This window comes from Rhea americana, unplaced genomic scaffold (genome assembly GCF_003343005.1).
Source record: "Rhea americana isolate MKP2758 unplaced genomic scaffold, rheAme1 scaffold_305, whole genome shotgun sequence".
In the NCBI taxonomy this organism is placed as follows: Eukaryota; Metazoa; Chordata; class Aves; order Rheiformes; family Rheidae; genus Rhea; species Rhea americana.
The window spans coordinates 123,719-146,812 of record NW_028186430.1 but is presented as its reverse complement, the minus strand read 5'-3'; the positions used below and the strand labels follow the sequence as shown (position 1 = coordinate 146,812).

Genomic DNA, 23,094 nt, shown 5'->3' with positions numbered 1-23,094 from the left:
GAAGCCTAGGAAGTCAGTTTTATGCCTCGCTTACCTATGCATCTTTTGCATATGGTTATAATATTCTTTATCAAATGATTTGCATTTTGAGTCTTGACTCCCTGGCACTTGTCCATAGCATGAGTGAGTTTATAGGAGCAAAATCCAACCCATATAGCTCTTTTTTTTGGGGGGGTGGGTGGGGGGAATGTTTATGAATGCATGTTTTTCAGATCTGTAATGTAAGTAAAAGTGACCAGTTATTCTGAACTGTTTAGTCTCTTCATAGTTTTGCATGGAATTTATATACTAAAGTGAATCTCTCCTACTGACAGAATTTGGATTGCTCACACTAGGAAGTTAAACAATTCTTAAACTTCAACTGTTGGTAATTATTCTTTTTTAAAAAACAAAAAGAGAAGAARAAAGAAACCCCAAATTCTTATACTTTATGGTATAATAATTACTTAAAAAAAGAAAAAAAAAACGTTGTTGCCTTAAAGAATTCATAGAGTAAACTATGACAGTAATGAGCTGGTACTCTATATGGTATATTATAAATATATTTGGTATGGTATTTGTATTTATCTGTGTTAATACTAAGCATTTTTATAGATTCCAGATGATAATATGGTGAAAAAGGAAACTTGGTTAGGAAAGTAATGAGTATAATAGAGGAGGAAAAAGTTAGATGAAGTATGATAAGATGGAAAAAAGTTTGTGTATGCTGAGGAAAGGGTTAAAAATAGCTAGAAGATAAAAGCAATTACATCCAGTGTTTCACAGATTTGATGCTACCAGTAAGTATAAAGCATGTTTGGTACGGGTGCTAATAATGAGCTCTGTATACACTAGGATAATGAATTAAGTTAGTACAGGTGACCCATCATTTGGTGGGAGTTGAAAGAGAAGGCTTGGCACATAGCTTGTTCCTTTCTTGGTTTTGAAAAATTAAGCTTTTTGTTGGTAGCTTGGTTAGTGTAGAGAAATCTGCTCTGTTAAGAATAATTTCAAATGCTGTGATGCATAGGCATAGAAAATAAGATTTTGATTTCTTTTGTGCAAGAAATGAAATAACTATTGTTACCTGAGATTTCGCTTAAACTGCTGCATGTTTTGCTCCTGTGTGATCCACTAGTCTGTTTAATGCCAGGTCATGTAGCGCAACACCCATTGCAGTATTGCTTTGGAGGGTGATGTGAGAAAACAAAAAGTGTAAGAGAGCAGAATGATATTCTTACTGAAGAAACTTTTTCTAGAGACTGGAAAGAAGCTAGTGTATCCCCTGTTTCAGATGACTTTTGATTTTTGTAAGTTCATATGTTTCTTAATTCTTTGCAAACTGATAACCCAAAACTGCTTTTTTTCAAAAACAATCTTTTTATCAGTTTTAAATCTGCGTTTCCAAATTCCTGTATTAAATAATGCTCTTCAATTTATAGTTGTACAGTCATCAGCTAATTCAGTTTCTTTACACTATACCTGTAGATCATTATTCTTGAAGTGTCTGGGTAATGTAAATGTATTTAAATGTGAAACATATTGAAAATATACCATTTAATGAATGTCATCTATCTACTGTTTTTGGTGTGTAGTCTCACTTCTGTGAGACCATGAGTTTAGCTCATAGAATAATCTGTGATTAGACTTTATCAAGCACTGTCTGCTCTGAGTGTAGCTTAATGACAGCACGTTTTAATACATTAGCAGTTGTTTTCTTGAACACCTTCATAGATTAAAATAGTTAATTTTACATAAAATGTAGCATCCTTTCACTTAATTACTCTAAAACAGGACTGCGTACTCCTCTGGAGCATCAAACCTTTAGTTTGTAATTCTGGTTGTTAGACAAACACAGCTTTCCAGAAACTAGATCTACATGCCTGAAATTACATCCACAGTCTGGTTTTCCAATGACACATACTAAAAACTTTAGATAGTGTTAAGTAGGGAGAGCTTTCAGGTATCACAGTTTCAGTAATCAAATGTTTACGTATCAGCATTAATTTCCAAATGCAGGGGATTGGGTCAGTGAAATTCTTTTGCGTGGAGCAGTATTTATCACTTATAGCTCTTAGGGAGAATGATTCAAATTTAGCTAGGATTGTTTATATTTAGCCTATTTAGTATCTCCTGTACTATTTACTAGAATATTAGAAGAAAAAATCTTTGTGGGTGTTGCCACAACTCTACAGAATTTGTTTGTAGGATATCTATTACAGTGAAACTGTAGGAACTAAAGGATTAATATTGTTAGTGATCCACTTGATAGTAGGAAGGACTCGTGAATCTGTTGGACATCCACGCTACCAATAGTCTTCCTTAGAATTCTAGTGAACACAAGGTATGCCAGTGTTGCATTGATCACACATGTTCACACTTAAACTTCAAATTATATAGGAAATAATCAGTTTTGCTCCTGTATCTCCTTGTCAAGAATATCAGGTATGTAGGAGAATTTCTAGAACTGCATTTTGCATTCCACAGAATGCTACATTACATTCAGTAAACTGAGCATCAGTAACAGTTTGATCTGTTCTTTCTTTGGCTGTGTGAGGTAGGAATTGCATCTTCCAGCTTATTTTTATTTCAAAGATGTGCATAGAGCCATTGCTTGGTATGCAGCTGTTCTCAATACCTTGTTAGTATTTGTACTCCTGAGATAGGACAGAAACAAAATATTTTAGAACAAAGTGTTGAGGTTAAAGAAAAGATAGATTTGTTTGGTTTTAATTAAAAAAAAAAAAAACAGCATATGAATCTCACTAGGATGCTTTTGTTCTGATTCTTCAGGTTTCCAACTAAAATGATAGTTTCCTGCTTTATGTATTGCTTTTAACCCTGATTTTCAGTGTTCTCACTTACTGCTTTAATCTTTCATACTAACAATGGTTTGGTGTTTTAGTAAGAGACAGCTTATCTCTGTTTCTTTTTGTCCTGTTCAGTGATGCTCATTCTCTTGATAAGGGGGGAATCAGTCAGGTAGAAGTAGTTGTCCAGGAAGTGGTAAGTTCTTCCAGTGATCAGGCTAATATAGTTACAATTACATTGTTGAATCCCTTTTGATGACTTAAATTTTACTTTGCGTATTTTGCCTATATCTGAACACCTGCTTGAGCAGTCAGATCACTGTGCTTTTTTGGCTGTGTGTGTGTTTTGTGGGTTTTTTTGTTTTTGTTTGTTTGTTTGTTTTTTAAATATAGGATGAAACAGGTGCCTATTTAATAGACAGAGATCCGACCTACTTTGGGCCAGTGCTGAACTATCTCAGACATGGGAAACTGGTTATTAACAAGGACCTAGCTGAGGAAGGTAGGACATTATTAAATCTCTTGCTTTTTTGTCACTTTCTCATTATTCTCACAGTTTTGCAATTAAAAAAAAAAAACTCACATATTGGTAAATCTTAATCAGTTTAGTATTTCAGTCAATCTCAGAGCTGATTGGTATGGTACAATTCTATACTAACAGTATAGAACAGTACTATATACTATTACTTGAAGGTTTTGAGTATGATTTTGATTTCAAAAACACAGACACTGCCCCCGGTTAGAAACAAAACGTAAATATTCAGCCATGTGGTCAGATGCCTTGTATCATATAATCTTGTATCTTTCCTGTGTGACCCTGTGAAACAGCTACTTTCAGCCTTCTTCAAGCAAAAGAATACTGGCTGCAAAACAAGCTTTAGAAGATGTAAAACAAAATAAATGAAGTTCTGAGATGTTCAGATGTGTGAAATATGTTGTCAAAGAGTAAATTCCCTCCCACCTACTGGCTATTCCGTCTCGGTCTGCAATTCATCAGTTTTACTCTGGTGGAGGAAGAGTCTTTTAAACTGTAGTAGGAAAACCTGTGTTGAGAAGATACTGATCAAAGAGAAATAATCTAACAATAATAGCAAGCAGTAATGTGAAATATGGTTTGAATATGCGTTGTTAAACACGCAGTATATGTGAAGGAGGACAAATAAGGTTTGAACATGTAAGTTAGTGCTTAAGTGCTGCAGCAGTCAAAATCTTTAAGATGATGTTCAGGATGTAAGATCTCAAATGACAGCTAGGAAGAAAAATGTTCTGGATCCTGGCCTTTGCAGAGCTTTTCAGTAGGAGTATTTAGATTTTTCTTTAGCATTTCTGCTTGACACTGGACCTGAGACTAGTCCATCAGTCTGTTGTGGAACGGCATTTCTGCTCCTTTTCTGTCTTGGCTGACTTTAATTCTGTATGTGAAATAGTACCAGTTTACTTCATTCTTTTCTTAGGACAGTTCTTCAGAATGACCTAAGCCTTGAACTATATGGGCTTGAATCCAGCTTGTAGGGCAAAATGAATCATTTCCTATAGCTGTAGAGATCTCGGGAACAGGTTAGTGGTTTTGGCCTGGAACCTTTGTTTACACTTTCTTTTCAAAAAATGTTCTCTTACTAGGTGTACTGGAAGAGGCTGAATTCTACAACATCACATCACTAATAAAGCTGGTAAAGGACAAAATAAGAGAAAGAGACAGCAAAATCTCACAGGTGAGGCTGTTTCCTACTGTGCTTCTGATTATTTGTTCTATAGGAAGTAGTGGATGAGTTTCTTTTTCTTTTTTTTTTTTTTTTTCTTAACTGCTCATTTCCTCAGACATTGAATGGCTGCCTCCTCCATAAGCTGAGCTGGAGCCATTACTATACAAAAATTAACATTCTTAGCCTTCAGAACCTGCCAGCTTGTTTACGAAGGGCACAAGCACATACTTCCAGTTCTTCAAAATCTGAAGGCATTCCAAAGAATTGTTCAAAAATGTCTAGTAATATTGGAATTTGTCATAATATTATTTCTGGAAATAGTTATTTTAGAAAACAGCTTGAATAGCATGTATTTTTCTCATATGTGTTTAAGTACTCTGAATATGATGAGATTGCCTAGCTATAGTATAACTACTGTCTTTGAAATCCTAACCAGAGTTGGAATGGATAAATTCAGCAATTGGAGTATTCTTACCTAAAATAAATCCTTCTGTAGAAGGAAGGATCATTTGATGTGTGCCTTATTCAAGTAGCTTCCCAAGGGGAAGCAAGTACATCTTTAAAGCATTAGACTACAACTGAATCAGAAAAAAATAAAGGTTAAAACATTATTGTGTGTACTGTAATGGCCCAAGATTTTATCCTTTCAACTCTTCTTCAAATCTATGTTGTTAGTGTACATACAAATCACTCTTCTAATCCATTTTTGTTGCATGTTTATTTCATCCTCTCGCTCCTGTTACAGACTTTTGTAGCAAAGTTACTTTATTTATGGTGTCCTGTAGTTGAGAAGACTCAGCTTCTTCTCAAATCAGTTTATGAATATTTCTTCATGAAAGTGAATATTAACAGAGAAACTGCTAATTAAGGAAAGTATACAAGTTTGTGATGGTTCTCTAACTCTGCTGTTCTGGCTTTTGCTGGTAACTGGGTCCTTGTGAAGATGCTACAAACTGTTGCCAAATTTCTCTTGAGACTGGGTCATGGGATAGCAGAGTTGCTCTGACAGCATTTTTTGAAAGGGTTTCAGCTGATGTAGTCCTACTTATTCATTGCTTTAGAGGGGAAGGTTTGCAGGGACATAAAGAGATTTTGGAATATGGTCAGACAGTCCATAAAATTAGGTAGACCTCTGCATAACTAGCTTTGAATTTTGAGATCTGCTTTTTTGTTTTGTTTTGKTTAGTAAATCCCTGTGTTGATGATGTGGTTCGCTACTTTGCAGACACTATGTCTGAGCTTTCTAGAACAGTGCAGGAAGGTCAACTCCTTATGGATAAGTCTTAAGATTATTATGTTATTACTGATGAGTATATTTATTTTGAGTACCAACATATTTGCAAAGCTTAGCTCTTTTCATCCCTGAGCATTACTATGTTTGAATCTTCTGTAATACCATTCTGAACAAATCACATTTCCACAAGTTAAAATAATAACATAATAAAGAAACAGAAGAACTGCCAAAAAATACATTCCTAGCTGCAACTTATTTCAATATAAATTCTAGGCCTACAGATTAGGTATGCCTTTGCCAGAGTCCAAACTCGGAATTAAGAAAGGAATTAAGGACTTAAAGCATAATGCTGACATAGCTAAAGGATAAATGGCCACCGATCTTGTGGTTTTCAAGGTGTTGCTGATTACTGTTTCTATAGAATGAGGGAGATTTCAGACAAATTATGAAGATGGTGAATTCCATGCCRTATTGAGCATCTTATATTTCTTTCTGAAGGTGCCAGTCAAACACGTGTACAGGGTGCTGCAGTGCCAGGAAGAGGAACTCACTCAAATGGTCTCCACAATGTCTGATGGCTGGAAATTTGAACAGGTAACAAAACATACAGGATAGAATTACAAAGTCCTCTAAAAATTCAGTTAGGATTGAAAAGAGAAGTAGAAAGTCAATTCTGTTCTTTTTAGAGCAATCATTATCRGAAACTGGACAGATAAAAAGATACACAGCTAAATTAAAATCTGGTATCTGTGTGCTTGTTTGTCAAAAAACACAAAATCTGTAGTTCTCCTGGAGTTAGACTGAGATGACTTCCTATAAAAATACTTACATCATGTTTCAAATGTAGTTCTTCAGGATTTGCAAGAGAACATTTTAAAGCTGAATAAATCAAAAAGCTGGAACTATTATGAGTTTATGCTAACGGTAGGTCAWATTTTAAAACCTCGAGGTAAAAGAGAGGATATTGGGAGATAATGTTTGTTAGGCCCAATCAAATGGCTCTTCGGGAAAAGGACTGATACCCATCAGAGGGAGTAATTAAATTAACAAGTGCAACTGTGAAGCTGGATGGACGTGAGCTATGTAAATGTTTCCCTTCTCTGCACTGCATAAAAATATGTTTGCATGTATACTGAAGAATAAATTGTAAGATTACAAGAAAACCTTTCTATTATTATCTTTGATAATCACTGTCAATAAGAAATTAGCTACATGGCATCTTCATCCGTTGTGATCATAACCTACCAGAATATCTAATGGCATTGAAGCAATGAATCTGTTAACTCTCAAGTGAGACACAAGTGCTTAGCAATGCCTAGTGCCTCTCTGGTAGGAAATATTGGAATAAACACAAGCCTTCTATCCTGTAGTCTTCCTCCAATAACACCGTAAAGTAACGTTTTTTTAAAAAAATATATCACAGAGACCTGTGATTGTTTTGTTTTTATTCAGTGGAATGTGCAAGGGACTCGTGTCATAGAGAAAGTCATGATCAAATAAACTAGTCCAGTACACAAAAAGTTTCTTGTGCTTCAGTTCTCTGGCTCAAGTATTAAAGATCCATTTGACATGCTAAAAGCTGAATGTTGTTTAGGTCACTGAAAAAAGCTCTTACTTAATCCATGTGACTATTTTTTTGACCAGTGCGTTGATGAAATTTCCTGGACGTTCTTCTTAGTCATGAGAAATCAACTTGCAATACAAATAGAGATTCTTCACTTGTTAACTGATCAGATGGTACTGTAACTTTAACCTGTCCAAAAACCTTGTATTCTTTGGGAATATTGTATTTGGGAGTAATACTGCTTTGACAGTGCAACTTTAGAAAGAACTATTATAATCTCTTTTAGAATTTGTATTTTGGAAAAATTCTAGTGATTTTTCTTTTTTTGTGTACTATCTCCTTGTTTCATCCAGCTTTCTCCTTGCATTCTCTTCCCCACATTGTTCTCACTTGGGCATCTAGTTTGAGGTTGATAGATGCAACAGATGTATGGTCCCTTATTATTCAATTTCATTACCTCAGCCTAGGCCATTCTCTGATTGTATTGTAGGCCTGCTTTTGGTAGACATCATTCACTTGCAACATGATAATAACTTTCAGTGTAATCTAAACGGTTTTATGGTTAAGAACTGAGAACACTGTAGCATTTCTGTCATCCTTTTTTCTAAACAGATCTGTCTTACTAAGCAGCATGCTCCAGAAGCAATCTTTGGAATGGCATCTATCATGCTGATATAGATCACTGGTGGGACAGAAGTTACCTACTTTCTCAGAGGAGTACTGTTTCTGTGGATTGAGATTCCTTGTGCTCTGTGCCCCATATAACATAATTCAGTGACTGATTTTGATTAAAAATGTTTCTTTCCCTTAGAATGTTTGAAAATTTTTCTTAAAATACAACTGGATGTGATAAATAGGAAAGTGTTAAACTTCTGATAGGCTTATGGGGTTGCGTTGTTGTACTTTTTCAGAGACTATAAATGAGTGAAACAATGCAAACTACAATTATATATCAATTCCAGTCCAAAAACTACCCCAAAGAAGTGTTTTTCATTAGAGCAAAATACTTAAAAGTAGTTGTACTGCCCCACTTTTGCGATTTCACAGAATTATGCTGTAGATGGTTCAAGCTTAAATTGTTACCTCTTCAGGCAATCAGAAAAAAAAAAATTTGGCATTACTGCATAGTAAGAAACTTGGGGCTCTATAATATTTCTAAATGCAAAGGCTTTAGACAGGCTTGTCATGTAAATTTAATTATTAATATAGCCTGAGTCTGGTACTACAATGCTGTCTTAAATAGATTTACTACATGAGGAGGACAGTATTTAGCTGCTCCCTTCAAAATTATTCACGTGACAGTAGCAGAATATAAATTACTGATCATGAGCCTTTTCATCATCAGTAATCTTCAATTTACTCTGTATAGGCAATTGTTGTCTAGTTCTTAATTTAAAGCTCTGATCTTTCTCAAGTGCACTGGCAGGCTGCTTTAATTTGGRTTAAGCATTGCAGTGTATTATTAAGATAAAATACTTCTTGTAATGAGAAGCTAAGAAATTTAGCTGAGATTGTTGTGAACTTCTGGATTATTAGATATTTGGCAATTATGAACAAAGYTCTTGGTATTGACTTTCCTGGGAACAAGACAAACAATTTTTTACACTACAGGTCTCTTCTTGGTTCTTCTGTAAATTTCCTCTTTTAAAACCAATTTATAAACTCTCAACTTTTTTCTTCTAATTGACTACATACATTTCCATAGCCATATTTTCTATACCAACATCTGGAACAAGACAAGGTTCTTCCATACCTAGACTGGATGCAGTGCTTTATGTAACATTTTCCGGTCTTATATGTGTTGCCTTCTGCAATTGGTGTGTATCACAGGAGAACAGTGCTCTCACTTTGATAATGCCAGAAACTTCATTTAGATTTTTTTCAGACTAGTTGGCAATTCCACAGTGCTATTGGTAGCTTTCTGATTTACAATCAGTAACTCTAACTTGCCCTGAAATTACAAAGGGCTTTGCAACTGCTTCCACAAAATTTAAGTATATTGAAGTTAAAGTTGTAGCTTGATAGTAATCTGTCCTAGTGGCAAGTAAATGTTACCTGAACATTTGAGATCATCTCTTATTTGTGCAATTGGGTAATGGTTATGTGCTTCAGCTTTACAAAGTGTTTTTTTTTTTTTTTTTTTTTTTTTTTTTTTTTTGTGTTTTGCTCTGATTGGTTATTCCAGCTTGTCAGTATAAGTTCCCAGTACGGCTGTGGCCGGGCCCAGCAGTCAGAGTATCTCCTGATAGTGTCACGGGAAGTGAAAGGGGAAGAGAGATGCTTCCAGAAATGCTGCAGTGAGGTGTGTCACACCATTTTTTTGCCCTCACACCAATATGCTTGGCCTTCTTGCATTTCTGCTGCTTTCAAATCATTCCACTATATTTCTGGGTGTACAGCACGTAGTAGTTTGTGTGTATTTGTGACTGACTTTTATTTATATTCATAGTATTTCATTACACGTCATGAATGTTCATTTTGCTTAAAAAAAATCCTAGTTATTTAAACTTTTGAGTCAAAGATTTTTCTTAAGAATTCTTACCTTCTTACATCTTCCTCCAAAGTTAACAGCCTTTGATCCATACTTGTTGAGTAAAAGATGTGCAATTTAAACATCAGGAGCTGCAAAAAGCTCTGAGTTCACTGATTTCAGAAAAAGACATTTCTCTTATTTGTTGTTCCAATTTTAATATATTTCATACATCTAATAACAAATTAAGTTTTGACTCCCAAGTTCTTTATTCCTGAAAAGGCAGAGGAGAGAGGGGAGAAAAAAAAAACTATACTTAGTTTTAAAATCCTTATCAAGAGGAGGAAATATCCTGTTCTTTTTCTTAGGAAACTTCCTTGAACTCCTAATGAAGACTAGTAAGTTCACCCACTTGTCTTTTTAGGCTATCTYATCTTTCCTGTTCCCCTTGCCATGAAGTTACTGCTTTTTAAATTGCTGTGTTACTTTCCAGTGTTGAGAGTTTGAGAAGTTTATTTTTGCTAGGCAGTAACCCTGGAAGCAGTTCCCATTTCTTTACCTTGTTATGCTTCATTTTGAAGTGGTTTGTGTGCAGCTATTTGGGAACCTGGTGTTCTGTAGTAGTTTTCATTAATAAAATACTCAGAGAAAACTTGTTCTGTTCCTTGCTACATGGTTTTTCGGTCTGAGAAACTAGTGTAACATCATTAAGATAACATCTCAGTAAAGTGACTGTATGAGCAGAAACTTGCTTGTGAATTTACATGGTCACTTAGTCATGCAATTCCAAATTTTAAACCTAGACTGATGCCTAAGTATATTCCAGAAGGCACTAAACAGTATCTCTTTCTTGCAGTTATATAGGTAATATTTGGAATGTGGTATTAATTTACTGGGTTTGCCAGCTTCTTGGAACTGAAGGGTATCTGAGCTATTGCTAAGAATGCCTAGGGTACAGACACTGTGATGTTGTCCTAGAGAGTACAAAGTAAAATTCAAAGTAATAAAATGGGAGATGAGGGAAGGCAGTATAGAATTCTGTAAAATTTTGGAAATGAATAAACTTTCCTTCCACTTACAGTTGAGGTCTGACGGTTGATAAATCTCATCCTTAAGAGGCCTGAAATCAATATGCTTGTCAGTCATCAGTACTGAGCTAAAGGCTGCTGTATATGTATTTTAGTAGCCTTTTGCAAACCCTTTGAAAAGGCAGTGGAATGAACACAATATAACTCTAAAAGAAGTGGAGGCTGTTCTTACATTATGCAACTTGATCCTATAAGAAATTTGAGAATCTCTTATTCTGTCAACTGATAGTATAATAAATAAAAGAGCTTTCCAATATACAAACAGTTCTCCAGATCTGAAATAAAAACAGTAAGAATCTAAGCTAAATAGAAGTTGAGAATAATTTTTATGAGTTTTCCCTGGTTTGAGAATCAGACCACCACAGAAAGAASGAAATTGGTAGTCATGAAATAGAAGGGATAATTAATATAAATAACTCCTGTGGTAAGAAGACAAAGGCAGGTAGGCAACATATTGCTTGTGCAAGTTGGAGTGGTTATCTGTGATGGCAGTACTATTACTAATTTTGTCCTGTAAATGTGTTATGTAGATTCTAACTCAGTATCATTGTACCAGGATAGCAATTCTGTAAAGAAAAGGTATTGAAATGTAACTGGTTTGAGACCTGTCTCCGGCATTCAAGTATGCATGAGATTCTTTCACTTTAGAAGTAAGGTGAGGGCATCAACCATTTTGTCCAAGTACAGCTTGTTGGTGTGCAGTCCTTGATTTAAGACTGGAAGAGATTTATATGTTCTGCTGCCATTGAATAACTTGATGTAGGAATGATTTACTTGTAGTTGAACTATTCTGTCAGCTATACCAATTTTATCATCTGCTTTTCTTAAACAATTTTTAAAAAACTTTTTTTTTTTTCTTACAGACCTGCAGACTCAGGAAAAGTTCTTCAAAAAGTTACTTCATTATTGTCCCTTAAATCATTATTAACTCTTTTCTTCCTTGAAAACAAGCCTGACCATATCTAGGCATCAGGTGGTCTCTGTCCACCATTACTTGTGCCATTTTTTTTTTCCTTTCTGACGCTTTCTGATGGCTGTCTTTGATCTTTAAAATTCAAGCTTTATGGGACAGGAGCTTCCCTCTGGTCATTTCTGTCTTCAGTGTAATGCAAATAACTCTATTTCTGTTAACAAAAATATTTAAATGCTTTCCATCCCTGCCTTTGTTAGTTGCAGCTGGCAGCCTACTAGTGTCAGCAGCCTTATTTTATGCAAACAATGAATAGATCTTTATCAACTGAATTTTCTGTGATATTTAAGAGTGACATTTTTCCTGTGCTTATTTATGACCCTGTTTGGGCTCACAGGGACCTCAAGCAGGATCATAATGTGTTAGTAAAAAGTATAATGAAACAAATTATAGTTAAAAAACCCCAAACCAAAAAACATTCAAAACTATGAAAATATGCTTTCTTTTCCCCCCTCCCCTTCCTTGCGTTCTTGGTCATTACACCTCTTATCTGCTTAGGCCCCATGAACCAAAAAAGGTTTGTACTTTCCAAATGTTTGAGAAACACTAGGCTGGATAACCTGAAAGCCTCTTGCTATTCATTGTAATGCATGGTTTACATAAAGACCTCAAATTATTCTGATTTGCTGCTATTTTTTTAAATTAATTAACAATTCCTTCCAGTATTTCAGCATCGTTTTCAAAGTGTACCTACCAATACTGGGAATGCTGAGATGGCTTATGGAATATCAATGCATAATATTGCTTTATTTCTTATCACATTTTCTGGCACTACCATGCAGTTCTAATCTGCAATTAAGTTTTAATCTACAATTTTCCATTGTTTCTTTTCTGCCCTTCCCCTTACTGCTGCTGATGCATCTCTAGAAGCTATAACAAAGTTTCTAGTGTGCTTTTGACGCTATACAAATACATTCTCAATTGCAGATGTATGGAATTGCTTACAACAGTATAGTGCAGCTGAGTTTTGAAGAAATAGTATTTAACATTACAAAAGAAACTTTATCTTGAAATGCACCGACTGATCAATAATGGCAAAAAAAGTAATCCAGACTTACGCTGCCAGAAAACTCAATAGTTTTTTTCCCTCCTAGTTAACAAATAGTCAGTCTACCATGTCTCCTAAAATGAATCAAGTCCAAAGGGTCAACTAAAGCATGAATGGGGGATTTTAAGTAGCCATCTACTAAAGACATTTTGTTGTTAAACCAGGGTTCATGATTTGGCTGATGTTAGAGGCTTGTATCACATCTGTTTATGGAGAGATCATTTATTTGTGTTGAGTGTCAATCAGTGAAGTCAAATTTTTCCTTCTTCCGGTAGGTTAATAACTACAGCTGTTACCATAATTTATCTGATATCCAGTTCTTGCAGTTTTGCAAGAAGAAAGTTGATTATATACTAAATTAAATGATATACATGAATTTTATTTTTCAAAATCCCCATCAGGGAAKGTAAATTTTGTAGGGTTTATTTAAATGAATACATTTTTKGGGGGCTTTTAAGATGGTTAAAAACACTGTTTAAAATATTCTTTACATTTCACCCTGGCAATTGAAGTAGTTACTGTGTTTGTATTATATAGTTGGTAAATTGCTATATAATACATAGACTAAATTTTGTGCCGTTTTAACAGGCTTAGAGCCAACTTAGCTTTTTTTCTGAAAATTTGTGTACAGTACTTATTGCTGATAGGGAAGAGAATCAACAAATCACCTCCATAAATGAAGTAATACTGGGATGGCTTTTCAACCCAGGCTAGAATGAACTTTCGTAGTCCATTCTGTGCAACTAAGCAACTATGTTATTTTATGGGGTTTGTGATTTCAAATCAGACAAATATAATATGGTGGAGACTGCAAAATATTCAGCTTTCCTTCCAACAATTTTAGTTTCTCCCTCCTTAACAAGAAAGGCCCTGCAAATAGCATTGCTGTAGCCCTAAGCAGGATACAGTAAGAGTGGAGGTTGGGCCATGAAGAGTGGGACATAAGTCTGATATTAGAGATACTGTAAGACCATCCAGGTCCAAAAACTTTGATATTGCCTAGAACTGGCATCAGGTTGGTTCACTGTGTAGGCATAGTGCCTGCTGCTATCTGTAGACATTGTCTGTATCCATCCGTTGAGATGCTTGCGTGGCTGTCTTAACATAATATTGTATCATCTGAGTACCTCTGTCCTGTCTTCTTTTAAAAATATAGTGAGAGCTTATTCTCTAATGAGAATGCTGCATGGAAGCTGCTTTTAACCATGACTTGCTCTCTGCTTTTGTTGGAGGAATAGTCTTATCCCTCAAGTACGGATCCTAGAGTGAGAGTCCATTTTGGCTACACCTTCCCTGCTTTAACAAGTCTTTCACTGTCTTTGTTGCTCTGTTAGTCTGATGTAAGTACAGAGTTTGCTTTTAGACGGAGAATCATAGACTGCTTCAAATGCTGCTGCCCTAAGAAAACAAGTTGAGCTTTTTCTTTGGGCCTATAATCAGGGCACAGCAATAATGTAATAGAGACTGATTAGTGATCTGGATTTTGGACTAATAATTTCTGTCATAAAGGAGTTGAAAATCAGTATATGAACTGGGGAACAGAACAGCCTTATCACATGTCTGTGGTGGCTTGGTAGGTAGATTTAGTATAGTTGTGGTATTGACATTTACATGCACTGTGTGCAACAGGTTTATATTTAGGTCCTTGATCTGTGTCAATAATTACAATACCATACATAATCTTATCATGCGTTTGAAATAAACCCTTTAGAAAACAAATCTAGCTACATCTGAATTGATTCTAGCTGGAAAAGGCAGGCTATGTAAAACTTTTAGCATTAGGCAAGTGTACTGTGTGTAAGGTAAGAAAAGTTATATAAAACTTCTGCCATTTGATAAACACATTGCATATGAGGCAATACTGATGACTTCTTTCTCAGTAAATTGTCATCATTCAACACTGAGACTTTTAGAGACTTGTAAATAAGTCACATTTCATTATACAGGGCTTCCACTTGTAATGCTTCCTTAATTAACTTTCCTGTAGGAGTGCATATGAATTTCAAATGTTAGTCTTAGTGTCCCACCATGCTGTGTCTTCTGCTTTCCAATCAAATGCAGATTTCAGCTTCATCCACCCAAAGTATGTTTTACTAGAAGGGCCATCATTGTGTAAGTAAAGTGATAGGTGTCCCTTCAGGGTAGAGTGCTTCTTGCATGCAACCATTTACGTGTTTAATCATGCCACACTGAGACACCACATACAGATTTTTTACAATTTAACTTTGGGGGACAGGAAGCTTTCCAATAAATAACAGGACTCAGGCTGCTTCTCCACTGGCCTACCTCTGTATCCTTTTCTTTGACAGTGTAATCATAACCTTAAGCCATTCAATTTGTGAATGTTTAAAGAGAAAAGCTATGTCTATCTTACCATCAGAATGTCAGTGTGTTTGTCAATATTAAAATGTATTTGCAGTAAAGTGGAGAATCATGCTTCAGGCACAGCCCGCAGTCTGAAGAGTGAGGGGTGTTTGTGTTAATGATGATAATTGATGGAAATTATTTTATGAGGAAATGCAATTGACTTTTTTTCTTTTTTCAGCTGGTTAGTATTGGTTCTTCCTATAACTATGGCAATGAAGATCAGGCTGAATTTCTGTGTGTTGTCTCAAAAGAATTGCATAACACTCCCTATGGCACAACCAGTGAACCCAGTGAAAAAGCAAAGGTAAGTTACTAGACATTGGAGTAAAGAAATGAATGGTGTTAAAGCAGGTGGGCTTGGCTAAGTTGTGCTAGGCCTACCTCTCTTCTAGACCATTAATTGCGTTCTTCCTCCCCTCAAAGAATAATGATTCCCTGTTCATTGTACAAAAGAATGTAAATGGTACAGTCAGCATACATTTGTTGTACGTATAAAATAGGTTCTTTAAATAGACCATGCTGTATTGTTTCTGATATCTGTCAAGTTGTTTGAACGCTGGTAAACGTTTGCTGTTTACATCTGAGAATCTATATTTTTTCTCACACATTTAAAAGGTTTCTCATTCTGCCACTGATACAGTTGAAAATTTTCTCTTGCTTGAGCTCTACTGAAGAAGTCTCACTGTCAAGAATGTGGATGTAATATGCTCCTCCTGAAAAATAGTCCTCTGCAATATGTTATAAGATACATTCCTCCTAAATTAAGCTATTTGTTTGCTTGCTTTTTTCAAGTTTCCATCTGGTTCTCTTTTCTTTCTGTAACCAGCTTTACAAAGACATTGCAATGGGTACAATATCTTAATAGTTTCATCATTTATCTTTCAGCATTTGTACAAGGAAAAGATTTTTTTAAAAAAAGAAAAGACATGGCTGAATTGTAAAGTGAATTATACTGTTCTTCTCTTTGATGTGTATCATACAGTTTCTATCATGGTACTGTTGCCTTGTGTGAGGAGATGGCTACTTCTGTAGTTGGCTTAAAAGCTTTTAATTTAGTATATTCAAATGGGAAACAATTGGTTAAACATCAAGGATTGCATTTTCAAGAATCATCTTCCAGGAAACAAATCTTGAAGTTCAAAAGGTAAATAATGCTAAAAAGTGAACTAGGTCTTGATACTGGGGCCCCAAATGTACTGTAACCACTTCACTACTTTCTGTGGCTTGTAACTTAGTCATGCTGAAACTATAAAAATACTCAAAGCTTTATGCTGGATTTTTAATGGAACAATCACTTCCTTTTATTTTGTCACAGTTAAGATAAATCTTACAAAAGGTTACAAGCGATTAAATTAATCAAGGGTAAACAGTGAACCTGGCTAAGCCATGATGCTGTTTTTCTAAAACCCTGTACAAGGTCTGCCTTTGCTGTGATGCTTCTGGAAAAATGTGAAGCTGATGATTAGACACGTATGGTAATAGTTCGGGGCTGGGATATGTTCCTGAAATAAAAAATGTAATTCTTGAACATAATATACATCTTGATAAGGAATTGTAGTAAATCTTTGGCGAGAAAGCACTTCTGTAGTTCCCAGAGTTGCATTGCATCCTTAACTGAATGGAAAATATGCAGAATATCGAACCAAATTATTAAAAAATGAACAGAAAAGGTAGTCCAGAATGCAGTATGACTCCTGTACATTCAGTAGCTCTGAGAGAAACTAAATCTTAGACCTCCTTGATCATCATTTCAGAGAAGGTGGCAGAGCACAATTTGACCARGGTGAAGAATAAGAACTAGTTAATCTTCAGTTACAGGTATAAACACTCACTCTTCCTACCGTGGAAGAATTGAGTTGTTGCTAGTAATTAGTGACAACAAGCAGTTTCCTGTATAATGGAGACTTTTGCAGCCAGTAATTGTAGCTGTTATTCACTCTCTAAGGCCAGAGGTACTGCACTGCTGCTACTTCAGCAATGAAGTGGTAAATGAGATAGTGGTATTTTCAAAGATCAACCTTAGATGGAACTGTGTATGATATTAATATAAACTGTTTCTTTACAAGCAACCTGCTGGCTGTAAATCGAAGTATTTGATTTTCAAAGAGAAATAAATACCTGGAGGTTATTTTTTGAGGGAGGGCAGGAAAAGAGGTAAGGCAAAAGAAAGGAAGTTCATGTGAGAATAAAAGTGCTAGAAGGGTTGCATTTGTACAAAGTTTGAGGAAGTGCATTAGACAATCTGAAGTTCTTTGTGGTACCATGAGAGTCACCTTAGAGACTTATCCCCAGACATTGGCTAGTTATTTACTATTTGGAAGTATAACATTGCAAATCAGAGAATCAGTAAGGTTGGAAGGAACCTCTGGAGATCATCTAATCCAATGCCCCTGCTCAAGCAGGGTCACCTAGAGCATGTTAGACAGGGTTGCATCCAGGCAGGCTTTGAATAGCTCCGGAGAAGGAGACTCCACCACCTCCCTGGGCAACCTGTTCCAGTGCTCTGTCACTCTCACAGTGAAGAAGTKCCTCCTCATATTCAGGCAGAACTTCCTGTGGTTCAGTTTCTTTAACAGTGTGTGGATAACACCAAAATACAGGAATTAATTTTGTCTTGTGTTTTTAATAGATCCTTTATTTTGTAGGGATGTATCATGCCAATGCAGGGCAGGGGAGGAGATAGATACCTTTTTGATTGAGAGGTTCCTGGCAGTTGTGATCAGGAATCTTGACTGATCCTTGACAGCAGTTGTCTCAGTAGTTTACTGCTTAGCCAACTTTAATCCTCCAGTCTGTAATCTTTTTACTGATGTCTGAATTGGTCTTCATGAATGTCACATCTTTAAAGTTGGAATGTGTCTCAGTAGAAGTTACGTACTAGCAGTTTGTTGGTTTCTCTAACCCAATCTGCTGCAAAAAGAATAGTTAGACTTTACTATGGCTTCTGAAATCATTCCTATTAGGAGAATGCACTATTCTATATATATCACTAGATACTGGTATTTCAATTAGTAGTACTAGACTATCAAAACAGGAAAAAGCATTTTCTGAGTAGATCATCTAATCAAACTTCACCTTCATTCCTTCCAAGAGATTTTTCTCTTTTGTCTTCTTTTTTGGCAAACAGTTTGCCTATATGGGTTAGCACAGGGAAACAGTAGCAATTAAACCTTTCAAACATGGGATGCCTRTGTAATCAGAATCTTCCACTGCGATGAATCTGTGCAGTCTTTACTGCCTCTCAAACCTGTATACTACTTAACTGAATTATACATTGGTGAACCTAAAGCATGGCAATACAGTCATGATRAGTGATTTTGCTGATATAAAGTATAGCAATAAAATAGCAGAAAATGTGCTATACTTTGAGATATTAGTGGTTAGTAAATATAAAAAGAAAAAATAAAAAGAAACAAGAAAAGGCCATTATAAAAATAAAAAAATTAAAAGGAACAAGAAAAGGCCATTGTTCAATTTAGAAGTTCTCTAAAAAGCGACTAACCTAATTCTCATACAGGAATTAGCAGGATTCTGACTTTAAGCTGGAATAATTTCTGATCAATTAGTAAGTGAAACCTGTGTTCTTGCAAGGGCTTTAGGCACAGGTCTTGTATAAAGTGTTTTTTTAATATCCATTCTTTTGCATTTATATTTTTATTCAGAATATGTTTCATGCTGTTTCTGCATGTTCTCATTTTAGATCAATAAACTCTTCAATTTCCATTTTTAGGAAAATATCTGGTCAAAATTCATCAAAAAAAATCACAACCAAAAGAATTTGTTACGGCTTTCCCCAGATATCAAGCTTACAGTATATTTAAGCACCCTGCCTTTCTCAGTTCTTCTATTAGTAGTTGACTTTCTTGTAAATTTCCAGTAAACCCGAGTGAAGGAAATTAACCCCTTCCAGGCATTGACTTAAAACATTTCAGTGGCTTCTACTAGTAGCCATGGCACCACCTGTGTTTCCAAGAGCATTCTTCTCATACAATTTTATTGACCTATTGACTCTTGGGAGGAGTGACCAAAGCCTGTTCATAATGCCTGCATCCAAAGTTAGGTTCTCAAGTGCTATCCTTCCACATCGGTGAGAGTAAACACAGTTAAGGTGCCAGCATTATAGATACATTTAAATTGTCTCTATGTCTCCCTGTGTTATGTTATTTGGCATTATTAGCTTACGTCTGCTGACTTTAGGACATTTGGGAATGGAAAATTTCATGCATTTTATAATGTTCCTACTTGAAATTGTCTGCTGTATTATTTTCTTATGAAGACTGGGTGTCTAGATTAAAAATAAATATCACCCCAATTGCATCAAGTGTAAGTGGACTGTACTTCATTGCAGCTCTGACTCACTTGCAATCTTTTCTTTTCCCTTCCTTTCTCTATACTTGCTGCATGCCATTCAGAGCGAGGATGAAGAGACGGATTACGATATGAATGACTCAGATTAAGTGTAAATGTCATGGTGAGCACTAGCTGCCCTAGGATTTTACCCACATGCTTTTTTTGAGCCCCATTCAATCCCTACCCTGCTAGTGCTGTCCATTGGCTAGTCCTGGTGGTGTATTTGTTTGTGGTTATAGTTTCGGCACAGTTAGCAATGACAGAATACTTGCTCTGGATATTGCTTCTTTGACAGACTAAGTCATGCTGCTGTTATCAGTTGTATTGTGATCAGATCTTTTAAAGCTGTGCTGAGAAGAAAAGTGCTTCATATAGTTTCGGGGGGGGGTGCTTTTTGATCAAAATTGTTTCTCATTTTTATTTTATTTGTACTACATTTCTGTCAAATATTTATGTTTGGGGCATCTGATAACCAGCAGTATAAATTTTCAGTAAATGTCTGGTATGACAATAAATAAACAAACTTAGATAAAGTGCAACATAGTCAAAAATCTTATCTGATAATTTTTGACTTGTTATTGCTATATCAAAGTATCTTCTGATTTTCAAATCAAGGCCTTGCAAATACAAGCAAATGATTTGATCTTTACACTTACATATTTCATAGGAAACTCTCCCTCTGAAGAGGGAGCAGGTCTTTTTCCACTATAGTCAAGAAGTCAGACATCTTATTGAAGATCACGATACTTCTGTGATTTTTCTAGCAGTGACCTTTAAAGTAGCATCAGAAAGAACAACTTTTTACAACTTTTTCCTAAAGTGCCTATAAGCACTGCTCTTGTCTATCCTGCTATCCAATTTCTGGAAGATAACTCAGCACTGAATGTTCAGTGATATGGTGTGTAGATAGTCACTGGACTCCATATATTCTATAGACTTGTAGTTGTGTGAGACTGAGCTCCAGCTTCTTATCTGTGCACTTTTTTTTTTTCTGTAAAAGCAGCCTTATACTACCTCTGAAGTGTTTTTTCAACACGGTTGGAGAAAAAGCTAAATTTATTGTCTTAACAGGTACTAATAGAAACTACTCTGGGGTAAAATATGCTTTTTTGTCAAGTCTTCAGGAATGGCTGCAAGGAAGGGTGCAATGGCTGCAATTAAGGGTTCTTTATTGGAGAAAAAAAATAAACTGGCCCTGTCCTGGAATTGAATGCAAGATTGCTAGGCTGCCTGAGAGAGGGACGGTCTCTTAAGAAGCTATTTGATTAGCAACAAATATATTCTGAGTGGGAGGAAGTATTCTAAAGCTCTGCTTCTCTAAAAAGCAGTTGCACTTAGGCCTTTAGGATCTGAGAGTTTTCAGCTCTGTGAGCATTTCTAAGTCAACTGGGCCTGCTGCTCCTGGAGGGAAAGCAGAACAGAAACATGGAAAGAAAGAAAATTCTGAAGATAAAAGCTCTAAAATGTAAGTATAGAAGAACATTATCAACAAAGGCTTCTGTTCAGCTAGTAGAGCACATTCTCAGATGAAAACTTCTTTGGTGCCTTGTTCAGCTTCAGAGCTCTGATGAAAAGATTTTAAAAAGAATAAAAAAAAAAAAAAGACTGTACTGCTCAATCCTAGATACTGGCATTTTAGGAGAAGACCTGCCATAACTATTTTCAAATATTAGTGACATCTGAAAGTGCTGAGACATCTTCTCTCAACATTTTTGTCCAGTAAACCTCTAGTATTTTCAGGAGTAGTTGTCTTACATTTTTCTCAGGAGAAAAGGAGTAATTTTAAATTGCGAAAGAGAGAACCATCTTTTCAGTATCCAGGAAGTAAACCCGGATAGATGAAATCCAATTCTCTCTTTCCCTCTTTGGACAGTCACTGTGGATGATTATGAGAGATCCTCTTTCATCCAGTGTCTAAACAGAGGTGGATGGAGTATCTGTCACGAGAGCTTGCTAATCACAGGTCATTTCCTCTTGAATAAAGATAGAAGTATCAAGTAAAATGTTGTATTAAAACATATCTTGATCTGATAGAGGTTTCTGCCTTATATTGGACTACTGGCTCAGTGAAGTGTGTTAAGTCCAACATCTAGATCTGGCCTAGATTTATCCTATTACCTGTGTTCTTGAAGTACAAAAAATAGTTCTAACTATTAATCCTCAAAGTATTTTTTATCTTCCAGGAAAGAATAAACTCAAATGTTGTATTTTAAATGGGAAAGATTCACAAAATGATCCAATAATACGTTTGAACTGCACAAGTACTTGCTTCAGCTATGTTTTTGCTTCCCTTGGTGACTGTTTCACTTACCAACCCTTACGTTATGTCAGAACTTTATCCACTGTATGGACATCTTCCCCAATACGTTGTTCTCAGCTGTGGCCATCTGCTAATATTCAAGGAAAGAGTTCAAGTGTGAAGCATTTATCAAATTATCTCCTGATACAGTTCTCCCACTTCCAGCAAACAGCAATTCAGGAATTTTGGTTTCAATCCTATATCCAGATCATTGTATTAAATAGGTATCAATGGCGCTATCTTCTGTAAGGTTGTCTAATCCCTTTTAAGTGTATTTATGCTAGCAGTTACTGACAAGTTTTCCATGCCTGACTTGTCCTCATAGAATTCACTTGTATTTTTCCTGCAATTTCCTGTAAAATGCTAGTCATTTAGTACACACAGCAAATTCTCTTCATGAAATAAGCAATGTTGGCATGCTATACATGCCTAAAAGCATTTCATAGTCCTCCAAAACATCTTTTTTTATTTGGAAATTTATCAAATCAGCTGCAATGTCATCTGATCTCATAACTTCTGAACAATAATAGTATTGATTATGAAATAAAAAAGACATTTTTAGCTACAAAGTAAAATCCAGGTACTGCAGGAAGGGCAATGGATAATGTGGATTTTTTTTAAGTTAGTACTCAAATGTTTCTGAGGCATACAGATCGTGACAGGCTCTTTATGAACTTCAGTCCTTGAAAAATCCCATAGAGCTGTGCAGAGTGGGAGAGACTACAGTCCCTGTGAAAGACTTACTAGGCTTGATGACTAATAAGGGCTGATAGGATTAAATTACCAACATTTTAACAATATTAAAAAGAAACCAAAAACTTAAACGATTTAAAACTATGTAAAACTGCTATGCTAAGTGGTTGCTACTTTTTACCTTTTAGGCACAGAGATTGAAGATTTTGTGTGTACTGTCAGACTGTATGGATCCTTTGGGATAGAATGTACTACTGAGTATTAGCATAAGGTGTTTGTTTTAATATGAAACTGCATGGTAATTACCATAGAAGACAATTCTGCAATGAAGACAGCTATGGCCCTTTCCTGGGGATCATGCCTTTGCTTTCTTTCAGCTTTTGAAATCAAGAGCTCTTCCCTGACATCAGGAAAACAGCCAAGAAACAAAAGAAAATGAAGTGTTGCTAGAGATAATTTCAGTTACTGGTGAATGTTGTTCAGTGCTTGTGCTCAGTATATTTTGGAGCTTTGTTTAGG

At 35.7% G+C, this 23,094-nt stretch overlaps 1 protein-coding gene across 2 annotated transcripts in view; it reads left to right on the top strand.

The window, feature by feature from the left end:
- Positions 1-23,094, top strand: part of KCTD5 (potassium channel tetramerization domain containing 5) — a 37,147-nt gene that overhangs the window by 6,271 nt on the left and 7,782 nt on the right. The window contains exons 2-6 of one of the 2 annotated variants that reach the window (XM_085309853.1): positions 3,183-3,291; positions 4,410-4,501; positions 6,225-6,320; positions 9,476-9,592; positions 15,412-15,537. In XM_085309853.1, coding sequence (XP_085165979.1) covers positions 3,183-3,291; positions 4,410-4,501; positions 6,225-6,320; positions 9,476-9,592; positions 15,412-15,537 — 540 coding nt within the window. The remainder of the gene's footprint in view (positions 1-3,182; positions 3,292-4,409; positions 4,502-6,224; positions 6,321-9,475; positions 9,593-15,411; positions 15,538-23,094) is intronic. The other variant, XM_085309854.1, reaches the window with a different exon arrangement.